The sequence below is a fragment of the Pristiophorus japonicus genome, chromosome 12 (genome assembly GCF_044704955.1).
Source record: "Pristiophorus japonicus isolate sPriJap1 chromosome 12, sPriJap1.hap1, whole genome shotgun sequence".
Lineage (NCBI taxonomy): Eukaryota > Metazoa > Chordata > Chondrichthyes > Pristiophoridae > Pristiophorus > Pristiophorus japonicus.
In genome coordinates, this window is record NC_091988.1 from 120,693,905 (window position 1) to 120,713,861 (window position 19,957).

Consider the following 19,957-nt stretch of genomic DNA (forward strand, 5'->3'; position numbering starts at 1 on the left):
CCATCGTCGCCCTGATCTGAGGTTGTAGGTCTGCTTCCAAGAGATGACAGAGGTCTGTGACCACCTCCTTGGTGAAGCGGAGCCTCCGAATACACTGCTCCTGGCTTAAGTGCAGGTAGAGGTGCTCTCGGAAGACTGTAGATGGGGAAGATCTCCTGCTGAGAGCCATCCTGTCCCTCCCTCTGAAAGCAGCTCGTCCTCTTTGTTGCCTCTCTTCCATCTCCCTGCCATGTGGCAGCGAGGGGGACTGCAAGTCTGGGCTGGTGACTGCGAAATCAGAGCCTTTGAATTCAAAAGCATGACCTTCTTTACTTGCAGCACCACTCTTTTTCACCTCACCAACTTTAAATAACTCGAGAAAGCTCCAAACAGTTTTGCAAACTTACAGAGCCAGTAGAAATAAAAAAGCAAGTTATCTGAAAGTTGTTAATGATACCTTTAAATATTGCTGGTGAGGGTCCCTTGTGCAGCTGACCGTATGTTCATCTGTACATGTTTAGGAGAGGGCGTTGATTGGAATGGTGACATCCACAATGGCAGGTCGTTTGTCAAATTAGCGTTGCACGCTGATTGACATCATAATCTGCCTCATTTGAATTCGATCGCCACACACAGGCATCAGCTGTGCTACCGACGCTGCCCAAAATGGCAACCGCCAAGCCCTGGCTACAATTGTGGCAGATGCCATTTTAATGCTGGCGCTAAAGTACCGAATTTCACAGCCTGAGTATATTTTTTAATGGGTGTATATCAGGTACCAGGTGTATATCAGGAACCATGTGTATATCAGGTACTGGGTGTATATCAGGAACCATGTGTATATCAGGTACTGGTGTATATCAGAAACCATGTGTACATCAGGAACCATGTGTATATCAGATACTGGGTGTATATCAGGTACTGGGTGTATATCAGATACTGGGTGTATATCAGGAACTATGTGTATATCAGACACTGGGTGTAATATCAGGTGCAATGAAGTAGAAATTTAAGCCCATTTTTGTGCATGCGGGTGGACAGGTACGAGGTGTATGTCAGATACTGGACTATATTGGTGTCATTCGCTATGCCTGAATGGTGAGACCTGAAGCGCCCTCCAATCTGTGTCTCGGACCTCATTACAATGGAGCCGGTGAGACGCAAACAGCCAGCCGGCGATGAAGAAACCAAGGTCAGGCTGCTGCTAGCGTTGCAGTGACCCTCAGGTATTGCATATGCTTAGAGCCAAGAATCCGTTTCAAGCTCGGCCCCTGATGTTTACTTTTGTCCCTTCACTTCCGACTGAAAATTTGTGCAAGCTTCCTGCCCGCCATATTGAGACCTTAGTAGACCCGTTAGTACCTGAAAAAGTAGGCGCTGCGTGGCCGAATTTATGGGCCAATGTGATATTGGCTACAATGTGTATATTGGCTACAATGTATATATTAGATAAAATATGTATATCATATGTATAACAATCTACAAATGAATTAAAAATCAGTTGAAGCAATCTTTTCTAGTACAAGTTACCAGGATTTGCATAACACCCATTTATTTTCTTGCAGTGAGTCCGACTTGTTTCCCCTGGACTCTATGACTATCTGGGCTGCAGAGGAAGGGTGGCTGGTATTCGATATTACAGCCACAAGTAATCACTGGGTGGTGAATCCAAACAATAACTTGGGCCTCCAACTCTATGTGCAGACGACTACCGGTAAGATTCAAACACTGGCACTGTTGGTTATCCTACCTTTGCACTGTGGGAAGAATTTTAACCAGCAAGTTCAAACAGAAGGACCGGAATCTGAACCCGTCTCCCTCTGAATACCAGTATCGGTACCTCTCTGTACGTTTATCTGAATCTGTATCTTCCAGTATCTACACCTGTACCCGTATTCGTATTTGAACCTGTATGTTCTGTATCAACACCTGTACCTATAAGGCTGACACTCCAGTGCAGTGCTGAGGGAGTGCTGCAGATGAGACGTTAAACCGAGGCCCCGTCTGCTCTCTCAGGTGGACATAAAAGATCCCATGGCATTATTTTGAAGAAGAGCAGGGGAGTTACCCCGTGTCCTGGTCAATATTTATCCCTCAATCAGCATAACAAGAAACAGATTATCCGATCATTATCACATTGCTCTGTGGGTGTTTGCTGTGCACAAGTTGGCTTTCTTTCTTTCTTGTATTTTCCTGTATCTACACCTACACTCATATTGGTATCTGAACGTGTGGAGGTAATTTTAATCTAATCTGCTCAGTGAGAAGTTAACATGATCGAGTCATTGGACCATTTTACTTACCATTGCCGTTGGCGGAGTGTAAAATCGGGTGAGGTGTAAAACGGGTGGTCGATCTGATCCTCTCAGCTTCCCGCTGGACGGTTAAGGTTAAACTTACCCCTTGTATCTCTACCTGTACATGTATATAAACCTGTACCAACACATGCACATGTATCTCTGTCTGCATGTTACTGTACCTGATACAGGTATAAAAATTACAGATAAAGTTAGAGGCAAATGTACAGGCCTACATTACACTTACAGATAGACCACAGATACAGGCACAGGCTGTAAGTTAAGCTGTTTTGGAATCTGTATCTGTACCTGAATCTTCACCTCTATCAATATCTCTATCTGTACCTGCATGCATACCTGAATCTGTGCCTGTATTGTTATCTGTACGCTTGCTTACATCTGTAGCTCAATCTCAATCTGTGCCTGTATCACCATCTATCAATCTGTGCCTGTTATCAGTGTTTGCATGTAAATCTTATTTATAGCTGTATCTCAATCTGTGCTGGCATCGGTACCCGTCAGTCTGTGCCATGTAACAATATTTATAAGTATAGCTATATCTATAACTGTATTTCAATCTGCTTGTATCGCGTTTTGAATCGGTATCTGTATGTCTCCCTGTACTTGTGCCAGTATCTGCACCTTTATCAGCATTATATTTTCCTGTATCTCTCCCTGTTCTTGTACCAATATCTATTTCTGTATCTCTCCCTGGACTTGTATCAGTATTTCTATCTGTATCGGTACCTCACCTCTACCTGAACCATTTGTGTACTGGAGTTGTGACTGAATCTGCATCATTACCTAAAAGTCATGGGCGTGCTAGTCCTTTCTCCAACTTAAAAAATCTTGTTTGGCTCTCGACATAACTGCATTCTAGCCTAATTCCATCCCAATCCTCATGTATTGCCTATCCCTCGTTGCCCTTAGAATATGATGGACTTTTTAGGTGAGTTGCTAGGTCACTTTAGAGAACAGTAAAGGTCAACCATGTATAAGCCAGACAGGGTAGCTTCCCTTCCTTGAAGCTTTCATGGTCATTTATTCTCGTGCTAGCCCACAAATGACCAGATTTGTTGAATTTAATTTCCTAATTTATCATGGTGGGATTTGAATGTATAAACTTTGGCTTGTCAGACTGTACACATCTGTAATGAGGATCAGCAATGAATGAATATTCCTTGTCCACTGTATTCTGGCTCACTGAAATATATCACCATGTCAGCTCCCTGCCCTTAGTAGCTGGATTAATACACACTCTATAGGCCTGATTTTAATCCTGTCACCCAACTGAAATGGTGTGGGCAGGTGGTTAAAATGGCTGTCATGCGCTTCACACTGCGTTTCTGACGCACTGCGGCCTACCACCATTTTAACTGCTTTCAGTTTTCAGTTTCTGGAAAGGCATCTGCCACAGGCAAGCGAGAGTCTCATTAAAATGTAAATATTGGCGTCGTATAATGTAATGAGGAATTTTAATTCTCAATCACAGAGTGCCCAACCCGCTGGTGTATACTGGTGGCAAGCAGGACCGGGCCAGAAGACGCCCAGGGATGGAGGTGATTTCATTGTTTTGATCATGTGTCAGCTGTTGCTCAGTGGGTAGCACTCTCGCCTTTGAGTCAGAAGGTTGTGGATTGCAGTCCCACTCTAGGGATTTGAGCACAGAAATCTAGGCTGACAATCCAGTGCAATGCCGAGGGTGTGCTGCACTGTTGGAGGTGCCGTCTTTTGGATGAGACGCTAAACCGAGGCCCCGTCTGCTCTCCCAGGTAGACGCAAAAGATCCCATGGCACTATTTCAAAGAAGTGCAGGGGAGTTAACTCGGTGTCCTGGCCAATATTTATCCCTTAATCAACATAACAAAATAAACCAGATCATCTGGTAATTATCATATTGCTGTTTGTGGGAGCTTGTTGTGTGCAAATTAGCTGCCATCTTTCCCGCATTACAACAGTGACAACAAGAAATAAAGAAAACCTTAGGCCTTCTCTTAGGCTTCCTATCCCCCCTCCCCCCTCCCCCCCGATTGCAGTTCCCTCTGAACCCTCACTCCGCTTCCCCATCCCTGCCCACCTCTCCACCTCCTCTCTCCTTGTACTACGTTCCACACCTCCTATTGCCATTCCTCCCATCCCCACTCTCTTCCTTTCGTATTTCCCCCTCCCCTCGATCCTGTGCCCCAATCCTATCCCTCCTCTACCCTGTTCCTCTCCTCCATTATCCCATCCCTCTCCCTGTTCCTTTTCTGATCTCCATTCTGCCCCTCTTCACACTCCATCCCCATTTCCCCCTTCAAACCCACTCCTCCTGCTCCTCTCCCCTACTTTTGCCTTCCCCCTCTGTCAACCTGCCTCTTTTCTCATATCCTTTTCCCCCTTCTCTTCTCTCCCTCCATTTTGCCTCCTCCCCCATTTTATCCTGCTCTCCTCCCCTTCCTCTCTACTCATTCATATCCTCTGCCCTCCACCCTTCAATCCTCTCCTCTCTTCCACCTTCTCCTCAGTGAATCGGAAACAATTTATGCAGAGATTTCAGTCGGGAGAGTAAATGGATGGGACAGAGTAGATGTACATTAGGTATGGTTGAAATTTGATGGGTTGAAAGACCTTTTCTCAGTTCATGCTTTATGTTATTTTGTTCTTGATCCCACTCCCTCATTATTCTATATTTCATGTATTTACAAAATTCTTTCTTGTCCCCAAAAGTAACCCAGCCACATTCCATATTATTTGTCCACAATTCAACCCTAACAGGCTATATTCCCACCATAGTGTCATACTTCACAGGAGCATTAATGTGACAAATTAAAAGGTTCAATGCATATAGAATCATAGACTAGTACAGCACAGAAGAGGTCATTCAGCCCATCGAGTCCATACTGGCTCTTTCGAAGAGCAATCCAGTTGGTCCCACTCCTCTGTTCTTTCCCCATATCCTTGCAATTTTTTCTCCTGTAAATACTTATCCAATTCACTTTTGAAGGCTGCTATTGAATCTGTATCCACCACATATCAAGCAGTGCATTTCAAATCCTAACAACTCATTGCATAAAAAGTTTTTCCTCGCGTCTGATTCTTTTGCCAATCACCTCAAATCTGTGCCCTATGGTTGTTGACCCTTCAGCCATTAGAAACAGATTCTCTTTATTTACTCGATCAAAACCCTTCATGATTTTAAGCACCTATATCAAATCTCTCCTGAATCTTCTCTGCTCCAAGGGGAACCTGTTTCTTTCGTCTCTCCTCGTAACTGAAGCCCTTCATCCCTGGTACCATTCTATTAAATCTCCTCCGCACCCTATCTAAGGCCTTGGCATTCAGTCTGAAGTGTCTCAGTTGACAATTTTTACTGGTTCTCAGCCAGCCATTTAGGTGAGGGAAGAATACTGATCAGGCCTCTCAGCTGATATGCATTTGTGGCTTTGGCAAACTGTATGCTGCAGTGCCCTAGCTCATAGTAAGGAGAGCAGCGTGGAAGCACCAGAAATGGTGATATGTGAGACATATGTAATGGTGAATAAACTAATTTTTAATATATTTGTTTTTAAAGGACAAAGTGTCAATCCCAAGGCAGCAGGACTAATAGGAAGACATGGGCCTCAGAATAAACAACCATTTATGGTTGCCTTTTTTAAAGCCACTGAGGTCCACATCCGGAGTGCACGATCAGCGGGAGGTAAACAGAAGAACCAGAGTCGCACTAGGTCTTCCAAGAGTCAGGAATCATTCAGAGCAACCAGTCTAGCAGGTGGATACATATTCTGCTCACAGCTCTAATCTTACAATTCAGGTTTTACTTTCTCAGCCTAAAATATATCACAGTGGTGCCATTTCACCTGTTAAACATATGAATACAAAAGGAATCTGTGAACTGCAGTCTCAGAAAACCAGACAGCTTAGTGTAGTTAAGACCTTGATATTAGCTGGCGTGATGTTTGTGTTTTTAAGAGGTTTATGTGTGACATTTTATGTAGGAGGCCAGCCAGGTTCAACATCTTCAGTCAATGGGCAAAAGCTGCAAGAATTCAGCCAAGATGGTGTCTGGATGTATAACAACTAGGGTTCTGATCTGGAAGGTCAAAAATTGGAAAATCTGAATAGTCTGACTGAAACATTCCAAGTCAGTCAATTCTTCGCAAAATTCAACTGCAAATTAAAGACTGCACACTTCAAGGGAAAGCCTTTCAAATTGGATTTTTAGTTGCTGACAGCAAGATCAAGAATTAAACTTTGCCAATTCAGAAATTCATTTTAAAGTAAGTTCCTTTGATGCCTAGTTGCTTGCGAGGATTTGGGTTATACATTTAATTGGTAACACAGGGCCTAGAAATTTCATCACACAGCCAGCCCCCGCCGACACCCCGATTCTGCTCCTAATTCTTATGTTCTAACCCCAAGCCCTGTCTGCCAATCTACCCCCAGCCGAGCCCCGATACCCCAAGCCCTGACCCTTGATCCACCCCAACCCTGACGCCTCGATCTCCCACCACTGCCCTCCTACCCGCTCCCTCCCCGATCTCTCATACTGCTGGCTCCCACCACTGCGGGCCTCCCAATCCCAACCGGAGTCGACTCGAGGTCCCTGCGTTGCCTCGGGTGTGGCATAGGTCCTCTCGTGGTAATTAGTTCTGGCATTCTCTCGATCAGCCGTTGTATATACTTGCATCCGGAGTCTTGGCTGCTCTTCCACCGAAGTTACAGCAACCGATCAGGAGAAGCCCCAAGACCAGGCATTCGTGAATCACAACTCCTACACCAGCAGTGCGGCACCTCTTCTGTCTGGTGCACCAGAGGTTGGTGTAGCCAGTGCCATAGTACTATCAACAACAACTTCCATTTATATAGCGTTACAAAAAGTCCAAGGGTGCTTCACAGGTGCAAGGATAGAAATGGATGCTGAGCCAGAGAAAGGGATGGTAAGAGCTTACTTGATGAGGAGGGTCTTAAAAAAGAAGAGAAAGGTGGAGAGGTGTAGGGGAGAAATTCCAGAACGTGAGGCCTGGGCAATTAAAAGTACAGCTGCCAACAATTTGGTGAAGGGAGTGACAATGCACAAGAGGCTAGGGTTAGTCCAGTGTAATATTATCAAGTCCCAGTGAGCCAGCTCTTCTGCTATGAAGGCGGTGTCTATTCAGGCTTTTCTGTGTCCTACATATTTTCTATGAAGCCAATGTCAAGTTATGTTTTTATTGCCTATAGTGTAAAGGGTGGCTTAACAGGTGCAGTCTGTTGACCTGGCTGTTAAGAGACTGACAATATTTACTGCATCTTTTAAAACCTCCTCCCTATATGGGGAAGCAGTGTGGACCTAAAATAAAGCTGCTCAGTCATCCAGGATGCTGCTGAAAGATGTTGCAGCCTTTAATATCTAGTGATCACACTCCCGGAAGCTATGTGTAGATAGGAACATAAGAATTGCTAGATGAAAAAAGATCGAAGTCCATTTAGTTCACCTTTTACCATCCTGATAGTCACATAATACAGAGTACAACGATAATGGAGTTGTTGACTAATCTTGGCAATCAATTTATATCAATTAGTCTACAACAGACCTAGACATGAGGTGAGGAAACCCCCCAGTGGTGGACAGCTTTGGGAACCATAGGACCAGTCACCGGGTCCTCACAAGCATTCTACACTTAACTGTAGGCTCAAAGATATGGCTCCAAGCATCCCTCAGCCTGCAGTTTTGTGTGTCGTCTTCTCATATCTTTTTCCAATTAAGCAAATTCCAACCTCTCATCCCTTAGTTAGTGCTCCAACAAGCCAAAGAACAACAGTTAGCCATTAACACTGACCACACTCGATCAGCTTCGCTGGGCAGGCCACATAGTTCGCATGCCACATACAAGATTCCCTAAGCAAATGTTTTATGCGGAGCTCCTTCATGGTAAACAAGCCAAAGGAGGACGATGGAAACGTAAGAAGGGCACCCTCAAAGCCTCCCTGGTAAAGTGCGACAACACCACTGACACCTGGGAGACCCTGGTCGAAGACCGCCCGAGGTGGTCTCAACGCAAAGAGCATGAAGAAGCCAAGCGCAGGCAGAGGAAGGAGCTCGCGGAAAACCAGCCCCACCCATCCCTTCCCTCGACGAATGTCTGTCCCACCTGTAACAGGGTCTGTGGCTTTCGTATCGGACTGTTCAGCCATCAAAGAACTCACTTTGGGAGTAGTAAAAGCTTTTAGCGATATATAAAATGGAAAAGAGTGACTAAAGTAAATGTTGGTCCCTTAGAAGATGAGAAGGGGGATTTAATAATGGGAAATGTCGAAATGGCTGAGACCTTAAACAATTATTTTGCTTCAGTCTTCACAGTGGAAGACACAAAAACCATGCCAAAAATTGCTGGTCACGGGAATGTGGGAAGGGAGGACCTTGAGACAATCACTATTACTAGGGAGGTAGTGCTGGACAGGCTAATGGGACTCAAGGTACACAAGTCCCCTGGTCCTGATGAAATGCATCCCAAGGTATTAAAAGAGATGGCGGAAGTTATAGCAGATGCATTCGTTATAATCTACCAAAATTCTCTGGACTCTGGGGAGGTACCAGCGGATTGGAAAGCAGCTAATGTAACGCCTCTGTTTAAAAAAGGGGGCAGACAAAAGGCATGTAACTATAGACCGGTTAGTTTAACATCTGTAGTGGGGTAAATGCTTGAAGCTGTCATTAAGGAAGAAATAGCGGGACATCTAGATAGGAATAGTGCAATCAAGCAGACGCAACATGGATTCATGAAGGGGCAATCATGTTTAACTAATTTACTGGAATTCTTTGAGGATATAACGAGCATGGTGGATAGAGGTGTACCGATGGATGTGGTGTATTTAGATTTCGAAAAGGCATGCGATAAGGTGCCACACAAAAGGTTACTGCAGAAGATAAAGGTACGCGGAGTCAAAGGAAATGTATTAGCATGGATCGAGAATTGGCTGGCTAACAGAAAGCAGAGAGTCGGGATAAATGGGTCCTTTTCGGTTTGGAAATCGGTGGTTAGTGGTGTGCCACGGGGATCGGTGCTGGGACCACAACTGTTTACAATATACATAGATGACCTAGAAGAGGAGTAGTGTAACAAAATTTGCAGATGACAAAATATTAGTGGGAAAGCGGGTTGTGTAGAGGACACAGAGAGGCTGCAAAGAGATTGAGATACGTTAAGCGAATGGGCTAAGGTTTGGCAGATGGAATACAATGTTGGAAAATGTGAGGTCATTCACCTTGGGAAAAAAAATAGTAAAAGGGAATATTATTTGAATGGGGAGAAATTACAACATGCTGCGGTGCAGAGGGACCTGGGGGTCCTTGTGCATGAAACTCTTTTGAGTTTACCTGCAAAACATAAAACATTAAGACCATGCCACCCGACCTGGGTGACACAGCAGACATTTTCAAGGCCCCTTTTTTTTTAAATTATTTTTTTGGGTTTTTTTTGGGGCGATAAAATCAAATTTTCCCAGTGCCCCCTATAAAAGGGGAGGGGGACACTAAAAGCACCGGCAATTAAAACAAATTAAACTTTAAAACGTAAAATCAAATTAAAATTTGGTTGCCGGGCGTGATGATGCACTCCAGTCCCTCCGGTGCCCACCTCTCGCGGAAGGCCGCGAGCGTACCGGTGGACACCGCGTGCTCCATCTCCAAGGACACCCTGGACCGAATGTAAGAACGGAAGAGAGGCAGGCAGTCAGGTTGAACGACCCCCTCGACCGCCCGCTGCCTGGACCGGCTGATGGCACCCTTGGCCGTGCCCAGGAGCAGTCCTACGAGGAGGCCTTCGGACCTACCCGCTCCCCTCCGCACAGGGTGCCCAAAGATCAGGAGAGTGGGACTGAAGTGCAGCCAGAATTTCAGGAGCAGCCCCTTCAAATAGTGGAACAGGGGCTGCAACCTTGTGCACTCCATAAAAACATGGAACACGGACTCCTCCAGACCGCAGAAATTGCAGGCGGCCTGGGAGTCCGTGAACCGGCTTAAAAATTTGTTGCACGGCACTGCTCCGTGCACCACCCTCCAGGCCAAGTCCCCGATGAATAGTGGGAGGACCCCTGCGTAGAGTGCCCTCCATCGGGGACCCCCGCCTCCTCCGGACGGCAAGATGGTACGCTATGGCGTGTCCGGACGGCCGGCGAGGATGGCAAAGTTGAGGGTGTGCAGGAGCAGCCCGTACAGGAAACCCCTCCGCGCGGAACTGAAAGGCACGGAGGGGATTTCCCCGAGGCGGCTCAAGTTGTGAGGCGCCGGCCCCCGAGGGAGGTTCCGGGGTTTGGCGCCGATGAGGAATTCCGTCCGGACGGGGGTCAGTTCGGACGGGATCTCCCCACGTGCTTGAGCCTCCTCGATGCACCTAACGGAGTCAGGGCCCAGAGCTGTTTTTAGCGACTCGATGGCATCGGCCGCGTGGCGGACGTTGGCAGAATTTAGGCGCCGCGCCAGCGTGTCTGGCGCCATCCAGCCCGCTCCTCCGCCATCGAGCAGGTCCCTGACCCTGGTCACCTCACCAGCCACAGCCCTCGCTTCCGACCGCCACATAAAGCCTCGGCCGTGGAGGTACGGATTCCCGAGCAGCGGTTCCTGCAGGACGGCCGCCACTCCAGCCGGCGGAGAGCTGCGCTTGGTGGAGACTTTGTTCCAGACCCTGATGAGTTCCCTGTAAAAGACAGGCAGCTCCCGGAGGGCGGTCCTGGCACCCCCCAAGTTCACAAACAGGAGCTGCGTGTCATAATTGAGGTCGAGCTGCTGGCGGAAGAAATACCTCGCCAGAGCGCACCACCTAGGAGGGGGCTCGACGTAAAGGTATCTCTGCAGGGTCTGAAGGCGGAAAGTCGCGAGCTGGGCGCTGACGCACACCAACGACTGACCGCCCTCCTCAAGCGGGAGACTCAAGACCGCGGCAGAGACCCAGTGCTTCCTGTTGTTCCAGAAGAAGTCCACCAGCTTCTTCTGTATCTTGGCGACAAACGCAGGGGGAGGGGTCAAAGTGACCAGCCGGTACCACAGCATTGCGGCCACCAGCTGGTTTATGACTAGCGCTCGACCCCTGTAGGACAGCACTCGGAGCAGTCCTGTCCAGCGCCCTAGGCGAGCGGCGACCTTGGCCTCCAGCTCCTGCCAGTTCGCCGGCCAGGCTCCCTCGTCGGGGCTAAGGTAGACTCCCAGATAGAGGAGATGGGTCGTGCTCCAGGCAAAAGGCCTGAGCTCCTCCGGCAGGGAGTCCACCCGCCACTGACCCACCAGGAGTCCGGAACATTTCTCCCAGTTGATCCTGGCGGAGGACGCGGCCGAGTAAATCTCCTGGCACTCACGCATCCTCCGCAGGTCAGCGGGATCCTCTATCGCGAGGAGCACGTCATCGGCGTAAGCCGAGAGGACGACCTCCACGCCCGGCCCTTGCAGAGCCAGTCCCGTCAACCTCGTCCGCAAGAGGCGCAGGAAAGGCTCCACGCAAACGACGTATAACTGGCCGGACATGGGGCATCCCTGGCGCACCCCTCTCCTAAAGCGAAGGGGCGCCGTCAAGGACCCGTTAACCTTAATCAGACACTCCGCGGCGGCGTACAAAAGTCGGATCCGGGCGACGAAATGCGTCCTTGTGCATGAATCCCAAAAAGTTAGTTTGCAGGTGCAGCAGGTAATCAGGAAGGCGAATGGAATGTTGGCCTTCATTGCGAGAGGGATGAAGTACAAAAGCAGGGAGGTCCTGCTGCAACTGTATAAGGTATTGGTAAGGCCGCACCTGGAGTACTGCGTGCAGTTTTGGTCACCTTACTTAAGGAAGGATATACTAGCTTTGGAGGGGATACAGAGACGATTCACTAGGCTGATTCCAGAGATGAGGGGGTTACCTTATGATGATGGATTGAGTAGACTGGGTCTTTACTCATTGGAGTTCAGAAGGATGAGAGGTGATCTTATAGAAACATTTAAAATAATGAAAGGGATAGACAAGATAGAGGCAAAGAGGTTGTTTCCACTGGTCGGGGAGACTAGAACTAGGGGGCACAGCCTCAAAATATGGGGGAGCCAATTTAAAACCGAGTTGAGAAGGAATTTCTTCTCCCAGAGGGTTGTGAATCTGTGGAATTCTCTGCCCAAGGAAGCAGTTGATGCTAGCTCATTGAATGTATTCAAATCACAGATAGATAGAATTTTAACCAATAAGGGAATTAAGGGTTATGGGGAATGGGCCGGTAAGTGGAGCTGAGTCCACGGCCAGATCAGCCATGATCTTGTTGAATGGCGGAGCAGGCTCGAGGGGCTAGATGGCCTGCTCCTGATCTTAATTCTTATGTTCTTATGGGAGTGGAAGCAAGTCTTCCTCGATTCCGAGGGACTGCCTATGATGATGATGATGATGACCTCTTCAGGTCATGGAGGCACACATGCCTCTTCACTACATCTAGGTGGCAGTCAATGTACAGATGCAGAAGAAATTGGTTTCTGCAGGAGTATCTTGTCTACGATAAACAGCTATTCATTAATCACTTGGAGGTCTAAAAATTTGAAAAAGATTAACATTTTCCTCAATATTAAAAACTGTGCAGAGGCTCCCATTTGCCCTCCTATTGAACTGTGCTCCTGTGCCAGTGAGTGTATTGCATGAGATACAACAGGTGAGATAGGATGGTCTGCAATGCTTTTAAAATAATTTGCAGCGTGCAATGATCTGATTTTTCATTACATTTGCCTCCATGTTTTGTTGCAGCAATAGGGAACTGGTTTGCGATTTGAGACTTTGTCCAAACAGATTGTCTGTTATACTCTACATGCGCTTTAATTCGAAACAACTGTGTTTCCAAGGGACAGATCTGTTGGAGACCAGTAAGTGTACAGATATCATGGTAAAGAGAGCGAGAAAGAGACCCCAGTAAATTTGTAGATCTCTCCCAGAAAGAGGAATTGAAAAAATTAATGCGCATTCAGATACTGATGGAGACCATGGCCTAGAAATTGGCCTTAGCATCTCCTGGTATTGTCTCCGGGAGGCAATAATGGAGTGCCGACTGATTTGGCGGGAGGTTTGCGGTATGGCGTTGCATCTCAATCTCCTTCACCCAGAAATCATGACGTCATCGCTGTGCACATCACCTGGTAGCTCCCCAGGCCTGAACTTGGGTTCTGCCAGTCAAAAACATTGCAGCTACAGGAGACGTTCATCAGGAGGGCGGGTGCTTTGGGGGCGCTGATTAAAGGCAAGATGGCCAAGGTAGGTGATAAAAGTTTTTTAAATCCTCTGTCAATTTTTTCGATGTTCTTTTGCCCGTGATCGATCATTAGCGTCCACAATCAGGCTAACATCTCCAGCATCGAAGCACTGACCACACTCGACCAGCTCCGTTGTGCGGGCCACATTGTTCGCATGCCTGACAAGACTCCCAAATCGAGCGCTCTACTCGGATCTCCTTCACGGAAAATGAGGCCAAGTTGGGCAGAGGAAACATTTCAAGGACACCCTCAAAGCTTCCTTGATAAAATGCAACATCCCCACCGACACCTGGGAGTCCCTGGCCAAATACCACCTTAGGTGGAGGAAGTGCATCCAGGAGGGCGCTGAGGACCTTGAGTCTCGTCGTTGAGAGCATGCAGAAAACAAGCGCAGGCAGTGGAAGGAGCGTGCGGCAAACCAGTCCCACCCACCCTTTCCCTCAATGACTGTCTGTCCCATCTGTGACAGAGACTGTAATTCCAGAATTGGACTGTTCAGTCACCTAAGAACTCACTTTTAGAGTGGAAGCAAGTCTTCCTCGATTCCGAGGGACTGCCTATGATAATGACTCTGCTGTAGTGCATCAGGCTGATGGGGCCAGATCGCGGCTGCCATTGGTGTCCAGGTAAGTTTTTCTACTGCAGAGCCTGCAGCGATGGCCCATCCCTTTAAGGGAGGGAACTAGCCTTCCAAAGCAGCAGTGCTGCACGGAGTGTAAACGGCAATTTTTTTTTAAAGTTAAAAATCGTTAGCACCAAACAGGACACTCCTGAATTTCTTCCCCCATGAAAAGCACTAGAAACATAGAAACATAGAAACATAGAAAATAGGTGCAGGAGTAGGCCATTCGGCCCTTCTAGCCTGCACCGCCATTCAATGAGTTCATGGCTGAACATTCAACTTCAGTACCCCATTCCTGCTTTCTCGCCATACCCCTTGATCCCCCTAGCAGTAAGGACCTCATCTAACTCCTTTTTGAATATATTTAGTGAATTGGCCTCAACAACTTTCTGTGGTAGAGAATTCCACAGGTTCACCACTCTCTGGGTGAAGAAGTTCCTCCGCATCTCGGTCCTAAATGGCTTACCCCTTATCCTTAGACTGTGACCCCTGGTTCTGGACTTCCCCAACATTGGGAACATTCTTCCTGCATCTAACCTGTCTAACCCCGTCAGAATTTTATATGTTTCTATGAGGTCCCCTCTCATTCTTCTGAACTCCAGTGAATACAAGCCCAGTTGATCCAGTCTTTCTTGATAGGTCAGTCCCACCATCCCGGGAATCAGTCTGGTGAACCTTCGCTGCACTCCCTCAATAGCAAGAATGTCCTTCCTCAGGTTAGGAGACCAAAACTGTACACAATACTCCAGGTGTGGCCTCACCAATGCCCTGTACAACTGTAGCAACACCTCCCTGCCCCTGTACTCAAATCCCCTTGCTATGAAGGCCAACATGCCATTTGCTTTCTTAGAGAGCGGATATTTTCCCAATGGCGGAATTGGGAAACATCCATCAATTCACAGATAGCTCAATTTGCGAGATTCAGGATTATTTGGAACCTCAGATAATTACAATTCCATTTTAATTATTCCAGACATGGTAAGATATTTCCTGTCTGTACAGCTCTCTAACCTTGCAATTTTTACAAGAATTGAATAGCTCTTTCCAACTTGAGCCTATCAACATCGAACTCTGCCTGCCAATTATTTGACACGGGAACATTGCATAGATAATCGAGGCAGACCTCATGCTGATATCCAGTTGTTAACTGCCTCTTATCTTTTGTTATTACTAGAGAACAGTAGCAGCGACCAGCGTCAAGCGTGCATGAAGCATGAGCTGTATGTCAGCTTTCGTGATCTGGGATGGCAGGTAACTCCAGAGCTTAAAGAACTCTAAAAGCATTTTTGTTTCTTGTCCAAAATCATTTCAGAAGAGAAGATTCCAACTTGTGTGGGAATTTTTTATTGATTATCATTTCACAGTTGCTTTTTAGCCAGAACAGCTTGAAGAATACTTCCACAACCTGTGTTTCAGGGAACTAATGCATCTTCCGTTGGGGCTAGCCAAATGTCCCCTTGTGAGACACAAATTTAAAGCTGTTCCACACTCAGATACCCATGGCAGCTATGGATTCTCATTGCGATTAATCAGCATTCCTACCATTTCTGGTTGGGATGGGCTGTAGTGTGAACATGCAGATTAATCTTAGCATGGGACATTACCCGAGTTAGTATTCTGCAACTTTGGAACCCCATTCAGACTCCTGCAGCCAATATCTAACTGCAGTAGTCAGCTTAACGCTATTGGTATCACTTTTACTGAGTTAGAAGGTTGTATTTTCAAGAACCACTTCAGCACGTAAAGACACCCAGTGCAGTTCTGAGAGAGAGCTGCATCATCTGAGATGCCGTTTTTCAGATGAGGTATTAAACTGAGAAACTGATGGCCCTCGGCACTCTGCAGTTGTGGGGAATTGATTTGGTATTTTCTAACCACTAACCCATGTAATGTGTTTGAAAGAAAACCTGTAAAATCTATTTAAAAATGTGCAAAGAAAATGTCCTGTAGAATCAATGGCTGAAAATGTGAAACTGAATGTTGCAGTGATCTTAGAAATAATTCCAGTAAATCAATAATACACTGTGCTTCAACCTGGAGGGCATGGGACTGGTGGAGCCCCCGTTAAGATAACACCCTAGTTGTAAAAGACCAATGGGGCAGACTGGTGGGATTTGTCAATTGCTATATATTGAAGGAGGGGAGATCACTGCTTTCATTGCTGATACCACATAATACAATTCTTTCCACTACTTCAATTAAAGCATACAGAAGCATACCAAAAGTTTATTCTTTGTTTTAAAAAAAAGGCATAATTTTAATATTGATACACTTTTTAGCTACCCAATTACACTGCTGAGTATATCTTAACTTTTGTGGAACCAGGTTAGACTCGAGAGCCTAGATTTTCTGATTAGCATGTTATTTTGTAACTGACTGTAATCCATTTAAAGAAATTAGTTGCTGTTGGTGCCAATTGGAAAATCAAAGTTTAGCTTTCCATCTCTGGGACACGATTTCAAATCCAACTCAGACTGATGGGATGAACGTCTTTTCCATCTGCTGGCTGTGAGGTCTCATGTGACTCAGCTTGGATTGAGTCTCAATCCAGTTTAGTGGTCATGAGTTCATGGCCTTAACTGGCTGTCTCACTTAGAGAGGCCACAGGATGACGGGTCGGTGTGCAAAATGGAGAACTGGCACACCATGCAATAACTGCAATAAGAGTGATCATCTGAGTTGGGGCTGAGGCACAATTTTAGGGCTGAGTTGAGGAGCCTTTCTTTGCATCTGACCGAGGAGTGCTTCAAGCTGACTACATGAAATGGAGTGTTCCATTCCCCAGCAAAAACATCCTTCACCTTGATAAGCACAAAGTTCACAGAAAAATCAACCTTTTGTGACACTTTAAGGAGTTCTGTGCCACTAGAAATTGCTGTGGAAGTTGTCATAATTATAATAGTCAGACCTGAACTCTGGTCTGACATAATTCACCCTTTCCTTTGAGCTATATGCAGTTTCTTCCATTTCTCTTGTTGTTCACTATTAAAATTGATATTTAAAATGAAGTTTTTTTATAAATATGGTTGCGGTGCAGTTCTTGGAAAGAGGTACCCTGATTAGAACCAAAGTTATTCAATGACGCCGATATTGAGAAGCTCTGTTCTGAATGTGTGTCCTGTTCTTCTCCTTCCTGAAGGACTGGATCATAGCTCCTGAGGGATATGCTGCGTACTATTGTGAGGGAGAATGCTCATTCCCACTGAACTCATACATGAATGCTACAAATCATGCCATTGTTCAAACTCTGGTAAGTACTGTATTAAAAGTGCAAGTCACAGAAGGAAACAAGGTGACATCTTACAATATATGCAGAATTATAGTCTGAAAATTTGAAACAGTGACCCCAATAAATCAATTAATATATTTGTGGCCTCACCTGTTTAAAAAGATGGTGACATCAAACATGATCTCTACCTTCAAGCCCTAATATGCAAGGCTGTGGAATACACTACCAGAGTTAGTGATTGAAGCAGAGACCATGTTAACATTTAAGAATAGGTTGGACAGGCGGTTGAAGGAAAGGAGGATAAAGGGAGATGGGAAGAAGGGCACCTGAAGCGAGGATACTGCTTGTGTGGAGGATAAATACCAATACGGACTGGTTGGGCCAAATGGTTTGCTTCCATGCTGCAAATTCAGTGCAATTACATGTGAGTTCTTATCTGTTTCTTTGAACTGGAGATAAAAACAGGAAATGAAATTGGTCTTTGGTAGTGGTGCAAAATGGGCGATAGCAAATCAGCAGCCTGTATTACACCCCGTCCAAATTTAGTTTCCATTGAATTCAAAGGAAAATAAAATCAGGCGGAGTGTAAACTACCGCTGCCGTTAAAAACTAATTTCATCCCCACATTGTCAAAATTTCTTCATTGCACCTAACTAATGCCACATTATTGATAAAGGCAAGCTAGAGGGAACTCTGAGCTACATCTCAACTGTGCCACGTTATCAGCGGTGTAAGACGCCGGAAGCTATAAGCTGTATCTCACTTGTGCCACACCATTACTGACACAGGCAACAGGGAGATCTGAGGCATATCTCAGCATTGCTAGAGCGTCCCACAGAGAGAACTGCATCTTATCTATACCCTGCTGGGGTGGGGATTAGTTATGACAATTCGGAGTTGGAAGTTTGATTAGCTTTGTATACACAGATATCAGAAAGCTCCTTTGCTTGTTTAATAGGAGGGTGTGGGATGGGAATGAATTGTGGTACTGAGCCCTAAGACCAGAAGGTCCCCAGTTCAGCCTGTGCTAAGTTAGCTGGCCTCAGCCATTAGTTGAGTGCAATAGTTGGCCACAGTGGGGAGACTTTGTACTATCCAGTGAGCTCCGTTGGAAAATTTGTGCACATAGCTACTGGGTGAGAGTGGAATCAGGTTTGGCTGTGATACATTCAGAAACAAATAACCTCCCAACACTCACTGCCTAGGCCCTTGGGTAACGTACTGGAGGTCAGCTGCTGACAGATGAACAGTATTTCATCGAGAGTCAGTAGCTTCAGGAGAGGAGGGAGAAACTTGTGTATTAGGTGGAAGACCATTATCTCATCTTACCTTGAAACATGTTCCCCTACACTGAGCTTTTTGTTTAAGGCTATGTGTGTGTAAGTGGACCTTGCCTATGGTTAGCTGTATAATAAGTTTCTTTGGAGTACCTGCTGAAGAAAATAATTCTCTCAATTTTACATTCAGGTTCATTTAATAAACCCAGAGAATGTCCCGAAGCCATGCTGTGCTCCCACACAGCTCAACGCCATATCCGTGCTTTACTTTGATGACAGCTCAAACGTCATCCTAAAAAAATATAGGAATATGGTCGTCAGAGCATGTGGGTGCCATTAGCACCAGAGAGAGCAACCTGCATGTGATGGGTGTTGGAAAAACTGCCAGTTGTGGATCCCTCGTGATAAGTCAACGTGCCTACTGGTCTGAAGTGGTTTAAAGCAAAATCTAACTGTAAATTAAGAATTTTTTAATCTTTATTTTTTAAGGTTGACTGTACATTGATTCTTTCTGTACTAAGAGCAAGAGTGGCATCAAAGGCTAGAATGGCCTCTATAACATTTGGGTTGTCCAACCCTTTAAAAGATAATGATGGCAGATTCACTCATTATGTGTGAATACAAAGATTTTGCAATTTGTAGCAGGAAGAGGACATTTCACAACAATTGATTTATTCCCCTTGAGTTAATTAATCAGAATGAGCAAGAGAAAATCCATACACACAATGACTGAGGTACGATATACTGGATATTTCTGAGTTAAAACTCTACTGTGACCCATAATCTCACTGGAAACTCAATAGTTGATTGACTGACTTCATGAAAAATTCTAGAAAAACGGTGAAAAAATAACTTTGCCACAAAATGAAATATATTTACAGTGGCAGTGCAGGAATTTTTTTTTTCATGCCAGGGATACAGAAAACATTAATTGCCACGAATATTAGATTTGTAGAAAATAAAACTTTATGGTGAGGTACTAAATTTAGGGACTGAGAAAGAGGACAGTTTGAACCCCAGTCTGTGCCAAGTTAGCTGACGTTAATCAGAATAGTGATTTGGCACTACACTTGGTCTCAGTACCTCCTGGAGAGGTGGGGGGATAGGAGCCAGGACTCTCATTGGTGATTTCTGTCCAATGATCCCTGCTGGATAGTATGTAAGTATGGATCTCAATTAAGATATTCCCCCAAGGTCAAAAGGGGGCCATTTTCAACCTCGCTGTTTGGGTGGTAACCTTGCTGAGCAGAAATACCTTTGAATTGCGATGACTCAGCAATCTTAATGCCCAGGATTGAAAATGACACTCAGCACCTTGAGAAGCTTAGTAGTGAAAACTGG

The 19,957-nt window shown here is 45.8% G+C and overlaps 1 protein-coding gene across 1 annotated transcript in view; it reads left to right on the forward strand.

The window, feature by feature from the left end:
• bmp7b (bone morphogenetic protein 7b) overlaps positions 1-19,200 on the forward strand; it is a 177,327-nt gene extending 158,127 nt beyond the window's left edge. Inside the window, exons 3-6 of the mRNA XM_070894979.1 lie at positions 1,545-1,693; positions 5,830-6,027; positions 15,285-15,361; positions 18,807-19,200. Coding sequence (XP_070751080.1) covers positions 1,545-1,693; positions 5,830-6,027; positions 15,285-15,361; positions 18,807-18,956 — 574 coding nt within the window. The 3' untranslated portion in view covers positions 18,957-19,200. The remainder of the gene's footprint in view (positions 1-1,544; positions 1,694-5,829; positions 6,028-15,284; positions 15,362-18,806) is intronic.
• Positions 19,201-19,957: the final 757 nt, after the last annotated feature.